General features: G+C 43.5%; 1 protein-coding gene across 3 annotated transcripts in view; it reads right to left on the bottom strand.

Annotated features, from left to right (window-relative positions):
* Positions 1-17,491: 17,491 nt before the first annotated feature.
* SHANK2 (SH3 and multiple ankyrin repeat domains 2) overlaps positions 17,492-21,416 on the bottom strand; it is a 391,791-nt gene continuing 387,866 nt past the window's right edge. For all 3 annotated transcript variants that reach the window (XM_066583524.1, XM_066583525.1, XM_066583526.1), the window contains one exon: positions 17,492-20,486. In XM_066583524.1, the coding sequence (XP_066439621.1) occupies positions 19,931-20,486 (556 nt within the window). In that variant the 3' untranslated portion in view covers positions 17,492-19,930. The remainder of the gene's footprint in view (positions 20,487-21,416) is intronic.

The following is a 21,416-nucleotide window of genomic DNA, read 5'->3' as shown; positions in this document are numbered from 1 at the left end:
CGCTTGGTAGATAATGGAGAAGTTCTGTTCCTGAAAGATTCACTTTTATGTGGAGGAGAACACGCTGTTGGAGACTGTGACCAGACCACGATGACGACGACTGCTGCTGCTGCTGTGTGTTGTGGTAGTGAGGACTGATATCACGGGGAGACGTGTAGAATTGGGTGTCATTCGTGTGGAGATGGAACTGAAAGCCACAACTGCAAATAGTCTGTTTCAGTGGAGAAAAAAAACTGCAAACATGACAAGCCCAACTGTCTGTAGCGCCATTTATCCAGGAGGGGGCGTTGTATAGTCTGACCAGCCGCACTCGCCCCTTCTGCTAGCTCTACTTGGATCTGGCACACTGGAGTTGGACAGCTGTTGATTTCCGGGGCTAATTGTGGCAGCGCTCAATGAATGTTCTGCATACAGACACAGATGTGTGGCAAACAAACCCACTGCTGGGAATTGAACACGTTGGAACTAATTAGCAGTGTTTCTTGTACCTTTTTTGCGTATACTGCATATTTGTGTGCTCAAAATTGACTTCTATATGGACCTTTGGTGGTGAAATGTGCAGAAAGCTAGAACATGCTCTCATTTGCGCACCTGAAAATATGCACCCAAGTGAACAAATACATTGAAATCGATAAGTTCTATTTACTAGGTATGGCGCGTGCCAATATGCCCTTGTGAAGGACCTCTTACACTGGGCGCAAGTGTCCGCAGGATGCAGCACAAATACGGATTTTGTCAATCAGGCTAACTTCACACTGGCGAGTGCGATAGGGGGGGCTGTGAATCCCGCTGCTATGTCACGCTTCCCACCATGTAAAATCTCTCAGGATGCAAGGCCTTTTTATGCTAAAACAGCTTCATACTTCGGGGAAGAAGCAATCCTCCTGCCGCGGCTGTCAGCAACAGCGGAGGATCACAGAGTTTCTCACGTTGTTTTCTAGGTGAGGGTAATTTTATTTTTTTTATTGTAGGGGTAGGACTTATATGGCAAGACCCCCTCCTCTGAAAATCATCGCTGTAGGGGATGCCTTCATCCCATTGCTTTCAATGGGGTGGCACCAGCACCTGCCCCATTGAAAGCAATGGGATAGCATCGCAGACCCCCTGTCCCGGCCGTGGGGATAGAGGAATCACCTACTATAACTGTCACAGCTGTGGCAGGGGAGCGCAATGTACTCCCTAGGTTTTCAATAGACCCCATTGAACACAATGGTTGATAGCACTGATTTTTCTTAGTGCTGCGAGGCTGGAGTGAAGACATCGCAAATGAGAATGTAACCGTTGATCATCATTGGTTTCATAATCATGTGTTTTCACTCTCTCGCATCGCAGGAAACCCTATCGCCAGTGGGTACGAGCCCTTACAGCAAATGCTGGTAAAGACATGATCAGCATCGGACTAATAGACATGAATCACTTGTAAGCTTTATAATTAATCATAGTTCTCCAATCTGTGATTTTTGGATAAGCTGTCAAAAGAAAAAAATATATACATCTGTTTGGCGTCCCTGTGCTGTATGTTTCCATACTCTCTGGTGGGACAGGAATGGCCAGTAGGCTACACGTCTCAGTCCTACAGGGGAAAAAAAGTTTGCTTTGCTAAACGCAGTCCAATGTCTGCATTATATGACTACATTTAACCCATGACAGCCGCTGGGTCCGTTAAAGTAAAGAATCCCTTAGTGAATGTCCGACAGTGTTGGCAAACATATCCTGTACCGCTATCAGCGCTGCGTCAGACTGCTGAGATTCCCTTGGGGCTCCTTCCCGCATCGTCTGTGTGAGATCTTTCCTGATTACTGCTAGAGAAGACATTTCCAGGCTGCTGCAGACGGTAATCCAGAGGTGATGGTTGTTGGCCTTTTCAGAGTTATCGATCTGCTCTTTTGCCGGAGACCCCGCTGTTCTGGTGTGGAGTACTGACTACTGACCTATCACATAATTGATGAGCTGGAGCACTGAATGTAGAGAAGAGGCCAGGAAAGAACTGCAGCAGCAAACTGCCACAAAGCAAGTAACATGCCTCGGCACAGCTGGTAAATGGCAGCATAGCTACGGTTCATCTGTTTGCTGCTGTGCTCTGTGCGCCACGCCGAGGTATAGATAGACGGTGCAGTGATCCCCTCCATTATCTTATGTGCATGTATAGTATTAATAACTTACAGCATCTTTGTCTTAAGGAGACTAGTGCTTGAGTTACAGACTTGTTTGTTAAAGGGCCACTCCAGTAAAAATACATTTCTCAGTCCCTGCTCCCCTCACCTGATTGGCTGTCACACTCTGGAGATTCTCCTGAGTATTGCAGCCACTTCCCTGCAGTACAGCCCCCTGTCTGATACTTATCACTTAGCATTCTCTGAGGTTATACTATTTCTGCCTGCTGGGGGGGGAGGGTGTTATCTTTACGTTTTATATTCACCTAAATAAACTACAGACCATACATATACAGTCAGGAGGATGATCTTCGATCTCTTTGTCTATTGCATTGGGGGACACAACCTAAGACTACGGGTATGGCGTATGGGTACTGCCAGTAACCAACTGTACCTCTCCTGCAGACACCAAGCGAGCCGATTATAGCTTTTTTTTTTCTATACAAGGCAGACCTCATCCTTCATTGGTCTTTGGATTTCCTGACTCAGGGACTCATGGCTGGCAATAGACTCTCCTGGTTTACCCCACCAAGAAGGGCAAACAGACCGGATCTAACCTCTCTGTTGACAGCCCACTCCACAGAAGACAAGGAGGCTCAGTCAACTTTCGTTTGACCCTGACCTGCCAGCCATTGCTCTCTACTGCTGAAACTAGTAGTACACCTGCCACACTCCAAGTACATCATCAATATTCCAGCTCCGCCTCCACCCCTGTCCAGGACTGGGTAAGCACTTTTTGACGGCTAGCTCTAATAACAGTGTAGTACCCTAGAGTTGAGTACTACAGCACTTTTGTGGCCACTTCTCATGACAATGTGTATATACCTTTAAATGGTGTGTTGAATTTCTGTGCTCCTGCAACCTAACACCGGCATGGTCTAGCAAATCACCCTATCCTGACAGGCCACCGTAAGCTATCCTAGAGATTGGTTAGCTAGCTCGCTGCTAGGAAGCCTTGATTGGGGGGCAAAGCCCTCCACATGAGTTAGGTGAGAGTGATAGTATTAGAGGGAGAAAGGGTGGAGTTTCGGAAGAGGCTGAGTTGGAAAGAGAAACCGAAACCTCAAGAGAAGCCAGTGCGATGGGAAGTGGAAAAGTGTAAGTACCAAAGTCAGTTTGTGTGTAAAGGACAGAGTTATCAGAGGAGTGAGAAGACAGAGGAGTCCTGTCTCCTGGAGTCCCTTCCCACCACCTACAACATCTGCACTGGGGTACACTACACTACACTCCAGGAGGAAAAGGACATTTTTATTTAATTTTTTTTCTTTTTCTTATTTTTTCCGGTGGGTTTCGGCCTACATACAGACTGGTGTCATGACAAAACACCATCTTACTTAGGGAGAACTGCCAAGGTGTAACATCAATTTAGCACTGTGTAACACAGTCAGGCCACGTTTCATTGGATGGGAGCAGCAGCGCCACCGTGACTACCATCATTCGCGGCCTATGCTATCACACCCTCTGCGGTCTGTCCCGTTGCAACAGCAAGCACATATAACAGCGTGCTGTACTTGGCACCATGTCTGACTTCGGGGCTGACAGATTCAGACAGGGCCCAGCCACATCCACACGTTTTGCTTGCAATTACTGTAGTATCAAATTCGCAGCCATTATACCCCAAACTGTCTGCAAGCCCTCCTCCTGTCCAACCTCCACCATGTGCTGAACCAGAATGGGCATGCTCCTTCTCTTGGTTGGGTTCAGACCTTACCAAAGTTTCCACCACCATCATGGACCTTCTGGACCTCTCTCTCCATCAACGGCCACCAAGCCTGTCTGATGATGATTATTTTGTCACGCATGCCCCTTCACATGGTAGATCTCTGAAACACACTAGACCTCCTTGCTTGAGGCATTCTTCCAGCCTCGATATCTCTGCCCCAAGTTCTTACAGGGGTGAGTTGAGAGCTCTGGTCTAGAAAAGAAAGTTGCTCCAATAGTGAACTTTCTGGGTCTAGTTAAAACTCTGACCTGATGAGACTAGCCTCTTAAGCTCTGCTCTGTGGTCAATAGCCTCTTTAAATATGGCCAGACTCTTGGCTCATGCTGCAGTTGCTTAGGTAACCTTGCGCCACACACTATGGCTCAAATCTTGGCCTGCAGATGCTACCTCTAACTGATTTATTAACTTGCCTTCTCTTAGTCAGCTCACATCTTTTTCACGCTAGACTCAAGATTTTCTCTGAAGCCACTGGGGAGAAGAGTTCTCATCCACGAACTCTTATGCATGAAGGACGGCCCCCCTGCACCCGACCCATCAAGGGTGGTTGGACAACTTTCCATGCTCAGGAAGACCTGGCTCGCTCAAGTCTCCGACACCTGAGTTCAGCAGGTTATCTCTTCAACTTCCAGAATCCCACTGTCTCCACAGGCCACCACTTTACATCAGGCAATACAGACTCTGTCCGCTCTAGGATTAATAGTTCCTGCTCCTCCCTCAGAATGCTTCAAGGGTTTTTACTCCAATCTGTTTGTGGTGGCCAAAAAGGATGGCACTTTCAGACCCCTTCTGAACCCGAAGAAATTGAACCACTTTGTCAAGGTCCGTCACTTTTGCATGGAGTTATTGAGTCAATGATAGCGTCCATGGAACAGGAGTTCTCGTCTTGTGTAGACATCAAGGATGCTTGTCTTCAAGTTCACATATGTGAACCGCACCAACAATTCCTCTGCTTTGCCATCCACTAGGTTAATTTCCAGTTCATGGCTCTCCCATGTGGGTTGGCCACAGTCTCCCAGAGTTTTCACAAAGGTTCTGTCATCTGTGGTGGCTCTCCTCCACTCCCTGTGCATAGTGGCCATTCCCTACCCCAATGACATTTTGGTGAAAGCTCTGCCTTGGTTGAAAAATCTATACAGTCTCCAAGTCACTCTGGACACTTTGTCCCAGTTCAGGTGGATTATCAACCACCCCAAGGCCTGCCTCTTACCATCTCAACGTCTGAACTTTCTGGGTCTGTCACTTAACATAACCCTGGCCTGAGTTCTGCTCCCACAATGGAAACTACATTTCCTTTCGGCTAGTTTCACACGGGCGAGGGCGATATCGGGCCACGATTCTTGGTCCAGTATCACACTTCCTACCATGTGAAAGCCCCAGTGATGCGAGGCGTTTTCGTGTGAAAACGGCTTTGCATCACTGCAGAGATTCCGTTCATCCCCGCTGCTCCTGTCCCAGCTGCCCCATTGAAAACAATGGGCTATATCACAGAAAGATAGGACATGCTGCGACTTCTTTTCTTGATAGCATAATATCGCAGTGCTGTGCAGGAAAACATCGCTCATGTGTATGAACCCATTCAAATGGGGTTCATATCTGTGTGAGAAAATTGCATACAAATCTCACGCGATTTGGTCAGCCATGTAAAACCAGCATTAGTTGAAGAATGCGCTCACTGCAGACCCAGTCTCCAGCGGCCATACTATGCTGCATGAGAGTACTGGGACTGAAGATCCCATCCTTTGAGGCCATGCCGCTCGGGCAGTTTCATGAATGGCCTCCCCAGTGGGAAATTCTATCCCCTTGGGACAAATCGGCAAACTCCTCAATCGGAAGAAATCTCTCGACAGGAATAAGTGCAGTTCTGTTTTATTGTTTTTGACAGTCATTTTAAAGGAAAGTTTTCTGGTAACCAGACACTCACCATTTTCGTTTGTCATTCCAAAGTGCAATGTGAATATTATTACGAGTGGAGGTCCTGATAATGGCGACGGCTTCATTTATATTTTGAATCCAACACAAAACATATTGTTCTGTAAACGGAAATCAGAAAAATAATTTGAACTCCTAATGGCATTCACATAATTTCCATCATAAATCTGCTATCTGCTGCATGCAGAGAATTTTGCAAAAAAAAAAATACACCATAAATGGGTTTATCAGGAAAAATACTATTGATGACCTATCCTCAGGATAGGTCATCAATAGTTGATCGGCTGCGGACCCTGGCCCAATCAGCACTGCAAAAACACAAGGGTTGGAGCGGAAGCTGCTGCTCCTATCTCTGTATAGTGGCCAGCACTTGTAACTGCAGGCTGGAGTCTCATTGAAATCAATAGGACTGATTGCTCACTCTCATATCTTCCTTCTAAGGATGCTCCGCAGGTTCTCACTAGGACTGAGGTTAGGAGATGATAGTGGCCACTCCAAAATGGTATTTCCTTTTATGGCCATAGCAGCTAAGGAGTCAATGGGGTTTATGCAGCACGGGATGGTGCATTGTCTTGTATGAAAGCGATTATATTTTGGAAGGTCCGAAACTTTTTATCCCATGGCAGACCATGCTCAGTTAGGAACTCCACATATCATTCAGAGTTCATTTCGACACCCTCAGGGACCCTAAAGGGACTTACCATCTCACTTTCCAATATTCCTGCCCAAACCATCACTCTGCCACCTCCTTGCTAACATCTTACTCCTTGTAGTAACAGGGTGGTCATTCACCACCCATCCAGAACTCTATCCACCAGGACCATCCAGTGTAGCATGGCATACATCAGGCAAAAAAACTGTTTGAAAATGAGTCTATGTATTTCTGAGGTCGTTGTAAAAGCTTCGCTTTATCTCCTGGTTGCCCCCTCCACTCACTGTAAACAGGCAGTCGCTCATAGATTGAGCAAGAAGCCACTAACTAGTCACTTTGTTTCAGTGAGCTGAAATTAGGCAATTAGCGAGTACTGAGTAAATTCTCGCTTGGTACCCTGTTGGCGGCCTGGTGCACGAGGGACGCCTATTGCGGAAAACTGCTTTTTCAAGGAATTATTACAGCAAAAATCAGCCTGTTCAAAGATACCTTAATTTAGAGCGCCAAACAATGGAAGGGGTGTGGTGGGGTCACCTTGGATATTTTTCGCATTTGGCGGACATGAGTGTTCTTTGATGAAGACTTGTGAACAGTAAAGGGTAATCGTGTGATGCATGCAGAAGCTTTTGGGAGTAACACCACCCTGGAAATTGGAGGGGAAAAAACGAAGCGTTCGTTCACACACAGTGATTTCAATGCACATTTTAGCTATTGGGTTTTCTTTGCACATGTGAAGACACAGTAATCACAGCGTATTTATGCACACGAAAAACCCTGCAAGCAGAGCCCGTTAACATCATGTGCAGATACGCATGTATTATGTATACTCAACGCGGATTTGCGCTTTCTTTTTGATTTTAATGGGCTATTTCGCTTCATAACAGCGACCAAAGTAGGACATGCTGTGTTTTTTCACATGGTTGAAAATTGCTTGAGAACAAACTTATTGATATTAATGGGTTCTATTCACTCGGCGTTACGCGAATAAGAGATATGCACATAGTACAGTACGGATCTATGCCCCTGTGAATCAGCCCTAAGTGACAAGATCATTGTGTCCTGAAAACAACGACATCCAGAAGTTTATTCTAGCAGAAAAGTTTAACATTTTTCTTCCCATCCCTTTTCTTGGACCTGTGAACTCTTCCCGTTCAGTTGTCCTGTTGATTGTGTTTTTAGAACTAAATATTACTACCACAACCCCCATCGTCAACCGGCTTATAATGCACTCAGGCTGCTCTATAATGTAAAGCAGATCCCGCCAGTTGCCAGTATGAGTGCACTTCATGTCCATGTAAAGTGCTGAGAACCGGCAGCTAGAAAGCACCACTTGTCTTGTTTTTGGCTTGTACCCTTAGTGAAAGGTCATAGATTTCCTCTAAAAGCATTTTTCTATTCATTTCTTTGGCACAAAAACTGAATCTGATGTATAATACAAATCACTGGAAAATCACCATGAAATGTCTTCCAATGGGGGCACAATCTGCATATAGTCAATGATGTCAATGTAATGGCGGGCAGTCTGATGGAGTTGAATCAATCCCACAAGAAGGCAGCAACTGAATGCACAAGGGTCCGCTGCAGATAACAGTGCACACTGTGTGGGGGAGAGAAGCGGCACATGAGATCAGGTAGCTGCCTATCCTGGTAAGGAACAGAACTGAACATAACCAGAACTTGACCTCTTAATTTCGTGTCTGGCAGCTCCTACAGGGATTGGGTTCGCCTGGTATTAGCACACACATCATGGCGCCATGATGCCAGAACCTCAGAAGATTGATGCTGCAGCGGTCAGGTGACTTCCGATGATGTCATCTGTCACAACAAACGCTGGGACTGTGGTAGGGCTGCAGCACTGAATCGTAGTGGCAAAGGAGAGGTAAATACTCATCCTTTTGTTATCTTAGCACAGTTGGTGGTATCAGGGGGAATGTTGTCCTGTAACCAGACAATCTCTTTACATGGCCTGTAGAATGGCCTGCTGGCCGCTATATATTGGTTGCCTGTACAATCAACTGCGCTTTTCACTCAGGCCCTATCGATCAGAAACGTATCAGCTATCCACGGGACTCGTGGTAACTCGGTAGGCCAGAGCTGAGCTTTTATTTCGTCTGGTGGAGGTTTGTGAAAAGCTGCTCCCCATAGAAGTTTAGCACTGGCGGCCGTCGACTGATGAGTTTGGTCCATCTCACCCACTTTAACAGAGAAGTCACAGAAGAAATTGGTGACCGCATACATCACCCATTAGAAATGTAAGACGACTTGAGATTTACTCCAAAAATCAGACGTCTTGGGTGTAAAAGCCTTCTATAAGTAGGGAATATGGGGAATATGTCATCATCGGTATAAGTAACAGTTCATAATGTAAACAATGTATCTAGTATCTCATTTTCAATCCTGGTTATGCACAGCGGGGGGGGGGGGGGGGGTAACAAAACATTGTAGATTTTTAATCAAGATTATTAGCCAAACTGACTCATTTTATCTTTATATATAGAGATGGGTCACATTATGACCATCAGCTGATATCCAGAGTAACCACCGTGTGCCGCACGGACAGCAGTTAAGCGGGCTGGGACAGACTCAGTAAGATACAATTTAACCTTTAAAAAAAAAAAAAAGTCACAGAAAACCGCTTTAATTCCTAACCAAATTCTCAACTCTATTTTCTGAAATGCAACCCCAAACTTGCAGGGAGCCTCCACCATGCTTCACTGTTCCTACAGACACTGTAGGTTGTCTCAGGTAGCTGGAGCCATGCTGACTGCAGTGCATCCCACAGTTGCTGGTGGGTGCATGGGGTGGGGATCCATAGAGCGAACACGACAATCAAGGTCCCACAGATGCATCATTAGGTTCAAGTCTGGGGAATTATGGGGCAGGGAAGCATTTGGAAGTTTTGGTCATGCTCTTCCAACCACTGTTGGACATTTCTAGCCGTGTGACGTGTCGCATTGTCTTGCTAGAAGATCTCATCTGCCCCAAGGAAGACGGACAGAATGTATGGGTGGACGTAATCTGCAAGGCTGGATTCATAACCAGATGGGTTCAGGTGGAGGGTCTGCTGCAGGTAATGGTGCACATTGTGTGGGGGAGAGAAGCGGTACATGAGATCAGGTAGCTGCCTATCCTGGTAAGGAACAGAACTGGACAAAACAAGAACTTGACCTCTTAATTTCCTGTCTGGAAGCTCCTATAGGGATTGGATTCTCCTGGTATCAGCACACACATCGTGGCGCCATGATGCCAGAACCTCAGAAGAGTGACGCTGGGTTCAGAGAGCCTTCCACATGGATGAACGGCCTGGAGAATGCCGCAAAAAATTCCCAGAATGCTGCAGCCACCAGCTTGTGTTCTTCCAGCAATGGCTGCAGGGTGTTTGTTCTCTGATGTTTAAAGGGTGACTGATAGGAGAAGGCAACTTTTGCCACTCAGCAGTGGTCCAATTCCGATATGTAAATTAAAGACTTTTCTTCTGATGTTTTTTTGGCAGCATAGATGTAGTGATCATCTGTCTGCTTCGGCGCCCCGAACACCGTAGGGTTCGCTAAACTGTTGGTTTAGACACCCGTCTGGTAGTCCCCTGGTTCACCTTTGTGGTGAGCTGCTCTACTGTAGCGTGTTATGTCGTCCCTCATGCACCATTGTAGCATACGAGTTCACCACTCACGTCAATGGCACGTGGAGCTCCGCAGTTCCAACGCCAGTTATTCCCAATGGTGCCATTTTTCCACAAACTACGCTGTTTTAGAAATACTACCTTATATAGTAGTTGGTGGACCAGGTTACCACGGGAGGTGGGGAGTTCTCCTTCAATGGAAGTTTTCAAACAAAGGCTGGACAAATATCTGTCTGGGATGATTTAGTGATCCTGCACTGAGCAGGGGGTTGGACCCGATGACCCTGGAGGTCCCTTCCAACTCTACCATTCTATGATATACTCACCGAGCCGGCCCACAACACGCCACTTCCTTCACGGACTACACGCTGCCAACGATGAAGGTAGAAGGTGGTCATAATAATGTGACTGGACTGTGTATTAAAGCAATACAAACTATTAGTTGCGAAATTATACCCACCTTCATCAGTCATCCTCGATTATAACTTATCCATTTCCAAGAAAAACATATTACGTTTATTTTCTCCTTATAATACAGCAAGAATGAAGAACCAAGAACTGGTTGCAGTTTGTATAAAGACTCCAGAGCTGTATTCACAAGTCTAAAGGCTTCACAGCTGAAAACTCCCATCATTCCTTGCAAGCTGAATGTCTGTACAGAACTTATTCATTAAGCGATCTGCATCAGACACTTGAACACACTCTGAAGACAGATTCACAAGGCCATGTGAGATTCTAAAACTAAACCATCGAGAATATTTGATAAAACGTTATTACAGTATGTATATACGTATTTGTGATGCAGCAGCTGAAAATATGAAAAAAAATATTTTTAACATTTTATAAATTTTGGAGTGTTTTAATAAATACAGTACTGTGCAAAAATTTTGGACAGGTGAGCGGAAAATGTTGAAGAGTAAGAAGGCTTTCAGAAATAGAAGTTTTAAAGTTTTTCTTGTCAATTAAAAGGTAAAGTGACTGAACAAAAGAGAAATTGCATCAGTATTTGGTGTGAGCGTCCTTTACCTTCACAACGGCATCAGTTCTTATAGGTACACTTGCACACAGTTTTTGAAGGAATTTGGCAGGAAGGTTGTTCCTGATTTCTTGAAGGACTAAGCACAGATCTTCTGTGGATGTCGGCTCGCTCCAATCCTTCTGTCTCTTCATGTAATCTCAGACAGACGACATGATGATGATGGATGATGATGATCCCACAGAGCCAAGATCTCACTTCCAGGACTCCCTGTTCTTCTTTACACTGAAGATAGTTCTTTCACATTTGCAGAATAGTTCCACAACTCTTCAGCCGCTCTCACGCAAATGGATTTGAATTGCGGATTCCAGGATCGCCATCCGCACATATAATATGCAGTAATATGTGGGCATTGAAATACATTGTCTTTCATCAGTTCGCTCACACTTGTGTGCAGGAATTCCGAATTCTGCAACAGAAGAAAAATCGCAGCATGTTCTATTGTACTGCGGATTCCACGCGTACGAGCTCCACTAATCTCTATGGATGCGTTTGATCTGCACTGTATACAGAATTAAATTGCATATGGATGCGGATTCGGATGCAAGTTTCTAGGAGACCAGATAACAGATGGTATCAAGAACGCAGGAATTTGCAGGACCGGGTCTGGAAAGCGACACACCATCCAGACTGTCTGCAACCTCCGCTTGTTCTTCTGGGCTCTTCCTCTACAAGAATTTAAAAACCAACAACAAAAAAAAAAAACAGAAGTGTTGTATACGGCTTCCAAAATAAGTAATATAAAACCAGCCAAGCTGAGAGAGCAGTATCCGGTCCCGAAGGTTCAGAACAGCTCAAGGGAATGTCGCCTGAGTGATAGAAGCATGTTTCCAGGGGGCTGGACAACTTTCTGATGTCATTCCCTCCTTGCACTTGTGCTTCCGCATGGACGATACACTGTCCCTAAATGAACATCCGGAGGAAAACCGCACGCATACGCAACCATTTACAAGTCTCCCGCTGCGAATATCCACAAGCAGAATCTGACCCGTCTGTGTGAGCCCGGCCTTAATCTGCTGCTGAGGATTTCTGCTGCATAACCCCCATGTATACACACGAGTTTTGGTGCAGAATTTTCACCCAGCGCTTCTTTGAGGTTTTGTAGGGCAGGCAGAGGCTACAGCACTGGACAGGGAGCAGCGGGGACAGGCAAGTATCCAGTTATTTAATTTTTCATTTTAAGGCCATTTTAACCTTTAAAAAAAAAAAAAAAAAGTCACAGAAAACCCCTTTAATTCCTAACCAAATTCTCAACTCTATTTGCTGAAATGCAACTCCAAACTTGCAGGGAGCCTCCACCGTGCTTCACTGTTCCTACAGACACTCATTGTTGTACCGCTCTCCCCCATACTTCACTGCTGACTGCAGACACATTATTGTACCGCTCTCCCCTATTCTTCAAATGCTGCCTGTAGACACTCATTATTGTACCGCTCTCCACAATGTTTCACCGCTGCCTGTAGACACTCATTATTGTACCGCTCTCCACAATGTTTCACTGCTGCCTGCAGACACTCATTATTGTACCGCTCTCCACAATGTTTCACTGCTGCCTGCAGACACTCATTATTGTACTGATCTCCACCATGCTTCACTCCTGCTTGCAGACACTCATTATTGTACTGCTCTGCACCATGCTTCACTGCTGCCTGCAGACACTCATTATTGTACTGCTCTCCATCATGCTTCACTGCTGCCTGCAGACACATTATTGTACCGCTCTCCACCATGCTTCACTGCTGCCTGCAGACACATTATTGTACTACTCTCCACCATGCTTCACTGCTGCCTACAGACACTCATTATTGTACTGCTCTCCCCCATGCTTCACTGCTGCCTGCACACTCATTATTGTACTGCTCTCCCCATGCTTCATTGCTGCCTGCAGACACTCATTATTGTACCGCTCTCCCCCATGCTTCACTGCTGCCTGCAGACACTCATTATTGTACCGCTCTCCACCATGCTTCACTGCTGCCTGCAGACACTCATTATTGTCCAGCTCTCCACCAAGCTTCACTGCTGCCTGCAGACACTCATTATTGTACTGGTGTCCAGTCCTTTGGTGAACAGAAACTGCATTCTGTTACAGCCAACTATTTCACATTGTGACTCATCAGTCCAGACCACCTGCTGACATTTTTCTGCACCCCAGTTCCTATGTTTTTGTGCATAGTCGAGTCACTTGGCCTTGTTTGGCTTTTTGATTGTAATTCTTTCATGAAGACCACTTCGGAGTAGATGTCTCTGAACAATAGATGGGTTTACCTGGGTTGCACTGGATCCAGCCAGTTCTGAAGGTACTGCTGGACATTTTCCGATTTTATAGGGAAGTAAGCACAATGTGTCTTTCATCAGCTGCACATAGTTTCCTTGGCCAACCGCTGCGTCTACAGACCTCAACGTTGACCATTTCCTTATGCTTCAAAAGTGCATGAATAGCAAATCTTGAAAACCTTTGAAATCTTTTGCCTGGAAGAGACCTTGCTGACGCAGCATAACTCCCCTGCGTCTCATCACTGTGCTCAGTCTTGCCATGGTGTATGGCTTATGACGCAAAACTGTCTTCCCCAACCTCACCTTTATAGCAGGTTGGCTGTCCTCACCCAGTTTTAAGCCACCTACACATCTGTTTCTGTTAATTACTGTGTTTTAACCTACATATGAAAATGATGAACATTATCACCTGTTTGGTATAATTCGTTAATCATAACACTGACTATAATCCTACAAAGCACTGACTTTGTGCAAGTGCACCTAGAAGAACTGATGCTGTTGTGAAGGTAAAGGGCATCACACCAAACATTGATGGGATTTACATTTCTCTTTTGTTTAGCGACTACATTTTGTTATTACAAAAAAAAACTATTAAAACCTCTGATTTTAGATAGAATTCTTACTTTGCAGCACTTTTTTCCCACACTTGGCTAAGGCCTCCCTCACACAGGCGTTGCAGTAAGCGGCTTGATTTACTTTAGTTTTCGGCGGCTGTGATGCTGCGGCTGCCGCCGCTGGCTTTTAGCATTACTCATCATTGATGAGGAGCGCTAAACGCTCAAAAATAGAACCGACACCACTTGAAAATCACGGTGCTGAAAAGCGCTATGATCGAGCGGATGTCTGAGTGGTCCCATTGAAAACAATGGGAGCATTATACCGTGATAAGCAGTGCTGAAAGCGGTAAAAAAATGTCTGGTTAAGGGAGGCCTTAAACTTTTGCACAGTGTTGTTTATGCAAATCCTATCAATCTACTTTTCCCAACATGTGATGAAAACAAAAAACAAATGTCAGAATTACTTAAATGTGTAAAACCTTTACAGAGTTATTCTTTGTTAAAGTGACACATATCAGATTTCCAAAAGTTGGCCTGGTCATCAAGGGATTAATATTGCAACTAGACATCACATTGCCAATTATATGATCTCCCCTCATGTATACAGATGGCAATGCCCCTGATTATGATCCATCTAAGAAGGCGTGGCGAAACTGAGGGGCAATCACATGATCATCAGATGTAACATCTCGCAGCAAAATTAAAAGCCACACCCTTCCTGTCACATGACAGTCAGACCCAACAGGAATAAGAACCGAAGCGGATAATAGAATCTGATGGGTATAAGATTTATGAGACGTCGACACAAACCTTGCCCTCTCTTTTTAGTTGGACAATCCCTTTTAAAAAGGTCCTGTTACTGGATAAAGGCAATGGGGCTGGCATAATAACTTATTCCACAAGACTCCTGCTCGATTCGCAACCTGATTGGTTGTTTGATGAATCAGCCAACCCAAACAACTAATCACTGTAAATCAGCCAACCCACATAATCAATCCGGTTGTGAATTGAGAAGTCTTGTGGAATAAGTTAATATGCATGGGGCTGGCTGCATGACAATACAGCTGCAGTCATGCTGACACTATGCCCATTCTTTTCTTTTTCTTACTCCCTTGCCCCCGGACAGGTTGCTCTTAGTTCCGTCTCCCAATTTATCAAGTGGGTGGTCCTCAAGTCCATCAATCAAGTCCAACGTCACCCATTGTGTGTGAGTAGTGGTGACTGTCCATTTAGTACATGGACAGCACCAGGAGCTGAACCTAAGAACTACTCCTCCAGGCAAAGCGAATAGAGTATGGAAGAAAAAAGTGCAAGAGTTAGCCCTGCTGCCTTTATCTAGTGGCAGGTCTGCTTTAAAAGCTATTTCACACAATAGTGTTCTGATTAGTATTTATAATCCGGAAGTAGAAAAATTAGCATCTGTTCCATGTTTTCAACCCGCTCCTGGTTTTGGCTTACAAGTACTGATGCAAAATACTGAACTAGATGTCACCGTATTAAAGTGTCCCTATTCTGTTTCCGTCAATAACCGTCAAATAAAATGCATATCAGTCTTGATCACTTCTTGCACAACCTCAATTCCCAAAAAGTTGGGACGCAATGATTTGGAAATCTCATCTAACGCTATTTTATTCACAACAGAGCTCAGAGCACATATCAGAAGGGCTAGGTAGACATTTTCCATTTAGTTAGGAAATTAAACAAAAATTAGAAATTGGAGGCAGCAACACATCTCACAAAAGTTGGGTGGGGCCATATCAACCATTGTGCAGCATCTCTTTTGCTTTTCACAACACTCTGTAAAAGTCTGGGAAGTGAGGAAACAAATTGCTGTAGTTTTGGGAGAGGAATGTTGCCCCGCTCTTGTGTGATAGAGGATTCTAACTGCTCAGCAGCCCTGGGTCGTCTTTGCCAGATTTTTCATTTGATATCGTACCCAATGTTTTCCGTTGGTGAAGGGTCTGGACTTCAGGCGGCCGCTGCAGCACCTCGACTCTCGTCCTGCGAAATCAGGCTGTTGTAATGGGTGCAGTATGTGATTCAGCATTGTCTTCCTGAAATATCCAAGGGCGTCCCTGAAAGAGACCTTCAGAATAATATTGTTGGTCAGCAGCATTCACCAGAGATCAAAAGCTTGGAGAAGCGGTCTACAGTGCACGCCCCACAACGGCTATGATCCAGATCCAAAGTAACAGAATTTGAATAAATGAAGGGCAGCAAATGGAGGTGCAAGTAAAGAACACCCACAGGGGTGTAACTTTAATCCTTCACAGGCATAGGAGTCGAAACGTTGCATTTTCTATGGCTGTGAAGGATTAAAGTTACACCTACACCCTGTGGGTGTCTTTTACTTGCACCTCCATTTGCTGCCCTTTGTTTATTCTAATTCTGAAAGAGACGTTGTCTGGATGGAGCATATGTTGTTCTACAACCTCTATATACTGCTCAGCATTAATAGTGCCTTTCCAGATGTATAAGCTGCCCATGCCATAGGCATTAATACAAGCCCATACCATTAGTGATGCAGGTTTTTAACTGTACGCTGATAAACTGGATGGTCCCTCTCCTCTTGAGTCTGCAGGACATGGTATCCATGCTTTCGAAAGGGAATTTCAAATTTTGATTCATCTGCCCACAGAACCGTTTATCATTTGGCCTCAGTCCATTTTAAAGGAGCTTCGGCCCAGAGAAGAAGCCAGCGTTTCTGGATTGTGTTGATATATGGCTTCTTCTTTGCATGATGCAGCTTTAACTTACATTTGTGGATTGAACATCGAACTGGGTTTTCAAGTGTTCCTGAGCCCAGGCAGGGATTTGCATTACAGAATCATGCCTGCTTTTAATGCAGTGCCGCCTGAGGACCCATAGATCTCAAGCATCCAATATCGATAGTTGGCCTTGTTCCTTGTACACGAGAATTTCTTCAGAGTCTCAGAATCTCCTGATGATATTATGTTCTGTAGATGGTGGGATATGCAAATTCTTTGCAATTTTATACTGAGGAATATTTTTCCGAAATTGTTCCACAATTTTCAGATGTAGTTTTTTACGGATTGGTGAACCTCTGACCATCTTTGCTTCTGAGAGACTCTGCCTCTATAACATGCTCTTTTTATACACAGTCATGTGACTTAAAAATTGACCCTCCAGCTGTTCTTCATTAGTACAGCTTTTCCAGGCTTTTTTTTTAATCCGTGCCAACTTTTGTGAGATGTGTTGTTGCCTTCAATTTCTAAAGGAGTTAATTTTTTAAAAATAAAATGGAAAATCGTCTCACTTTCCCCTTTTGATATGTGTTCTGCGGTGGATAAAATATAGTTATGAGATTTCCAAATCATTGCATTCCTTTTTTGTCCATAACACTTATTTACATTTTACACAGCGTCCCCAAATTTTTGGACTTGGGGGTTGCAAGAGCCAATCTAATGTATTCAGTAACCTCCTTCTCTACAGAATTGAAAAACCATTCATTCAAGAGTTGGCAACTTGGTATCATTTTATTGAATCCAAAAAGAACATTATTTTGTCTGCAATCAGAGCCACAATGTTAGTGCAATATGATATTTATTTCTTACAGTAATTTGGTTGCCATACAATAGTATTGAGGATTTGGGGGAAAAAAAGTGCAATTACAGTAGCTTGAATTTTTTTCAAATTTGTTCTTGATCATCGGAATTAAAAGCACAAAAAAATACAGCAACATTAACAATGTGAACACAGGCGGTAACACAAACTAGAGAAACGGACGCAATTTAAAGAAACATTTTGTTATGTGTGTGGGGGGAGGGGGCACCTGTGCTAAATGTTGGCTCTGATGTGGTTTAATCCAAATTAAAATTTAAATGTTTTGTAGATTTCCCAAAACTTAAAAATTTAAATGAATCAAGTTATCATAGGGAGGAACAAAAAAAAAAAAGACCCCCCTGTGATGTAGTTGATCAACAGTCACAACCTAGTCATTTGTAGAATATAACAAAATAACTCATGGAGAATCACAGAAATGTCTCCGTCACCGGCAGCTGTGCAAGTTTTACACAATTTACAAGATAAATTTTTTTTTTTGTAAAATTTTGGTATTGTATACACAGAAATTACATAAACTAGATAGGTCAAGAAAAAAAGTCTCTTAAATTACACTATTTAACAAAAAGTTCTAAACCTAGATCCCCCCCAGCAACCGCTCACGTGATTCATGATCTTAAGATTTTTTTCTTTTGTGTTGTCGTCTATGCAATTTCCTTGCACAGTAGAAGAGCGAGTAGTGAGTCGATGGTCACTGTCAGCTGCTGTGTAACCGGAGGAGGGCTGACACCGTGCCAATCCGGCAGCCAGACAGGTCATACACTGAGTATTTATGGCAACTTTTTTTTAAGTTTTGTAATTTTTTTCTCTTTTAATAGCAAATATGGACGATCACTTTACGCCCCATACATCCTTCCATAAGACACCATGTAAAAATAGACTATATATTTAGCTCTTTAAATGTTCGTGTTTCTAGTAAATACATACTTGTGTTAGGTGCCAAGAAAAAAACCCACTCTAGTGGAAAAAAAAAACCAAAAAAAACAAAACACATCCATTCTAGAGTCTTCATCGTTCGAAAATTGACCCATCACCTACACACAACGAAGCAGGCATTTTATAGGCTTGTCTAATGTATGCCTATACATTCACTAGAAACCCTGAGGCACGGAGCAAACTGATAGGTGTGAAGTCCTACCATAAAGAGGTGGCTAGAGTTTTGGAGCAGCCAACAAAATGGCCAAAACCATGGTAGGTAATTGGGTAATTTGGTGCGATGACTGGTGTCTAAGGGAAAGCAGCTTTGAAAAAAATTAAAAAACGGCTGCTCTCCTTGAGTGTACGCGATGGGTTCTCAACGTGAAGGCAGATGTATCGATCGGAACGTCTTCCACAGTAATGACTTGTAATGCAGGCAAACATCAACAGTAACTGGCACGTCAGAGAGGTAATACCATATTCATTCAATACAAAAAATAGCATGGCCTTCCTGATTTCTATCATCTTCTGAAATGATCACCAAGTGGAAGACAAACGATGGTTGCAAAAACCATTTCTACACTTTGTTACAGGGCTAAGAAGAAGTTCCACTGTATGGACAGAGGAAAATAAATAAAAACTTGGGTTTTGGGGGGAAGGGGGTTGATTTTGTTTTTGTTTTGTAGGTAAGACTTTGCCCAGCTATAAAAAAAAGAATGGGGGAAAAACAACCAAAACCATCTGAAGTAAAACACCTTGTTTTTGTACTTTTTTTTTTAACTTTATTACAATGATAAATTTAAACTTTAATACAAATTAGAACCTTCAAAATAATAATACCACGTAAGATCTACAACCCCTTCCAGTCTCAGAGTGGCGCAGAGCAGGGGGAAAAAAGGGTCACCCAGCCAAAAAAAAATTTAAAAAAAAACAAAAAGGAACCCAAAAACTGCAGAGGCCTCTCTGACGCTGAACAGGGATACATGACTTGTTTCCGTTAGGGGTTTGAGTTAATTTCTTCTCTATAGTCGGTCACCGCTGCATTATCCATACCCACTTCCAAAGAAAGATTCATTCTTCCGCGAAGAAGTTCTATAAAGGTAGAAAATACAACTCAGCTCAGCTGGTTCAGATGCATTCAAAGAGGCGGAATTTTTCTTTAAATTTCTTTTTTTATAAAGGATGAACTAATGTTTTTTTTTTCAAATATTCCACAGAAATAGTTTTATCAAATCACAAAAGTGTTTTTTTTTCCATTTTTCTTTCTACAACTAAAGTGGCACAAAGGCTGCCCAGTAGACCAGCCACTTATCTCCGTAAAATATTGTGCTTATAAATTATCTGTACAGCTATTTAAACTTGCAGTAAAGAAAGATATTTAAGTTAGGATTTTCCTTAAGTATTTTTAAGGGCCTCGTTAAGAATTTTTTTTTGTTTGTTTTTACTGTCAGGATAGGAAAATGAAGAGGCAACACAAGGTACTTCTATCTGTCCAAAAGTTGCTTTAATGCTCGTTCTATGTTCATCCGATGCCCTACTCGCGTCACTCCGAGATCTATCAAATCTTCTTTCTGAAGGCTAGGTAGGTGGGTTCCATCAATTTCATTGTCCATAAACATCTCCTTGTGTTCTCCGAGGTGTAGACTTTCCAGCCAGTCGGCAACATCTTGTTTAGTCCACATGTGGACAGGCTTTGCTGAAAAAGGCTTATTGGAAATTGGCTGTTGTAGAATGGATGGGGAGGGTGACCTACTTCTCCCCATTGTTATCCCAAAAAGATCCCCTGTAGGGGGCGGAGTTGGTAGAATGAAGACGTCAGATATGGAGGCGGGTGGAGCCGATAGAGGACCAGGTTTTATATCTCTGGTGATCTCGGCAGGAGATACCACAGGGCTTGGAGCTCGTCTCATCCCGGAAATCCTGCCATCAAAGTCGGGCGTCCTGTTCTGCAGACTAATTGGCTGGTTGGCTCCAGGACGGACAGTGAAAGTGACTGTCGTATTTCTGTTACCTGAGACAGTACTCAATACATCTGTGCCCCTGCAGAGAGAGAATGAAAGACATTAGGGAACTATTCTGCACAATATTCAATACTACCAGTTGTCTAATGTTATGTTTCTATAGGGGTAACCTTTATAATTGAAAGTCTCACTACTGATGCTATTCAATTTCCCTATGTTATGGCAATCTGTAACTGTACATCGTATGTTAGGTCTGAAAAATGAATAAAATCCTTGATTTGAAAAAAAATAAAAAATATTGGATACTACCAGTAGAGATAGGTCTACAAAATGTGCCTTGTGTGTATATCATTCATAAGAGTATAAAATGGAAAAACAAATTATGAATAACTAGTAGATGAGGTATACGTGAATAATCAGAAAACCAATCCAGGAAGACAACTGTCAATAGTGGTGGGTATGAGACGTCTTGGACCCCTTCCCCATCTGCAACAAAGAACTAGTCACACGTAGTCCAAATAAATAAACACACATGAAAGGTTTACCAAACTCCCATTCAATTTAACAAATGATGCATCAACAATCACCTCTCCACTGCACATCAGACTAAGTGGGAGGGACTATCTAAAGAAGAATATAATGCCATCTCCAGAGACTGTAGGGAAAGTGTCAAAAAAACTAAAGCTAATAATGAATTGAGACTTGCAACAGGGGCCAAAATCAATAAAAAAGGATTTGGGGGGTATGTCAAAAGCAAAAGAAAAGTCAGAGATGCTATTGGATGCTCACAAGATGAAAATGGTGAATTGGTTAAGAATGAGGTTGAGAAGGACGAACTTTTAAATTCCTACTTTGTATCGGTTTTCTCTCAGAAAGTAGATGTACCATAAACTGATCTTCCTCGTGCTATTGGGGGAATAAAAGAATGCAGGCTATCTACAAGCAGAGAGATGGTGAGGGAACACTTAGCTAACTTAAATGAATTCAAGTCTCAAGGTCCAGATGAATT

This window comes from Eleutherodactylus coqui, chromosome 11 (assembly GCF_035609145.1).
Source record: "Eleutherodactylus coqui strain aEleCoq1 chromosome 11, aEleCoq1.hap1, whole genome shotgun sequence".
Classification (NCBI taxonomy): Eukaryota; Metazoa; Chordata; class Amphibia; order Anura; family Eleutherodactylidae; genus Eleutherodactylus; species Eleutherodactylus coqui.
Note: the sequence above shows the minus strand (reverse complement) of the source record. Positions and strands in the feature narration are given on the sequence as shown.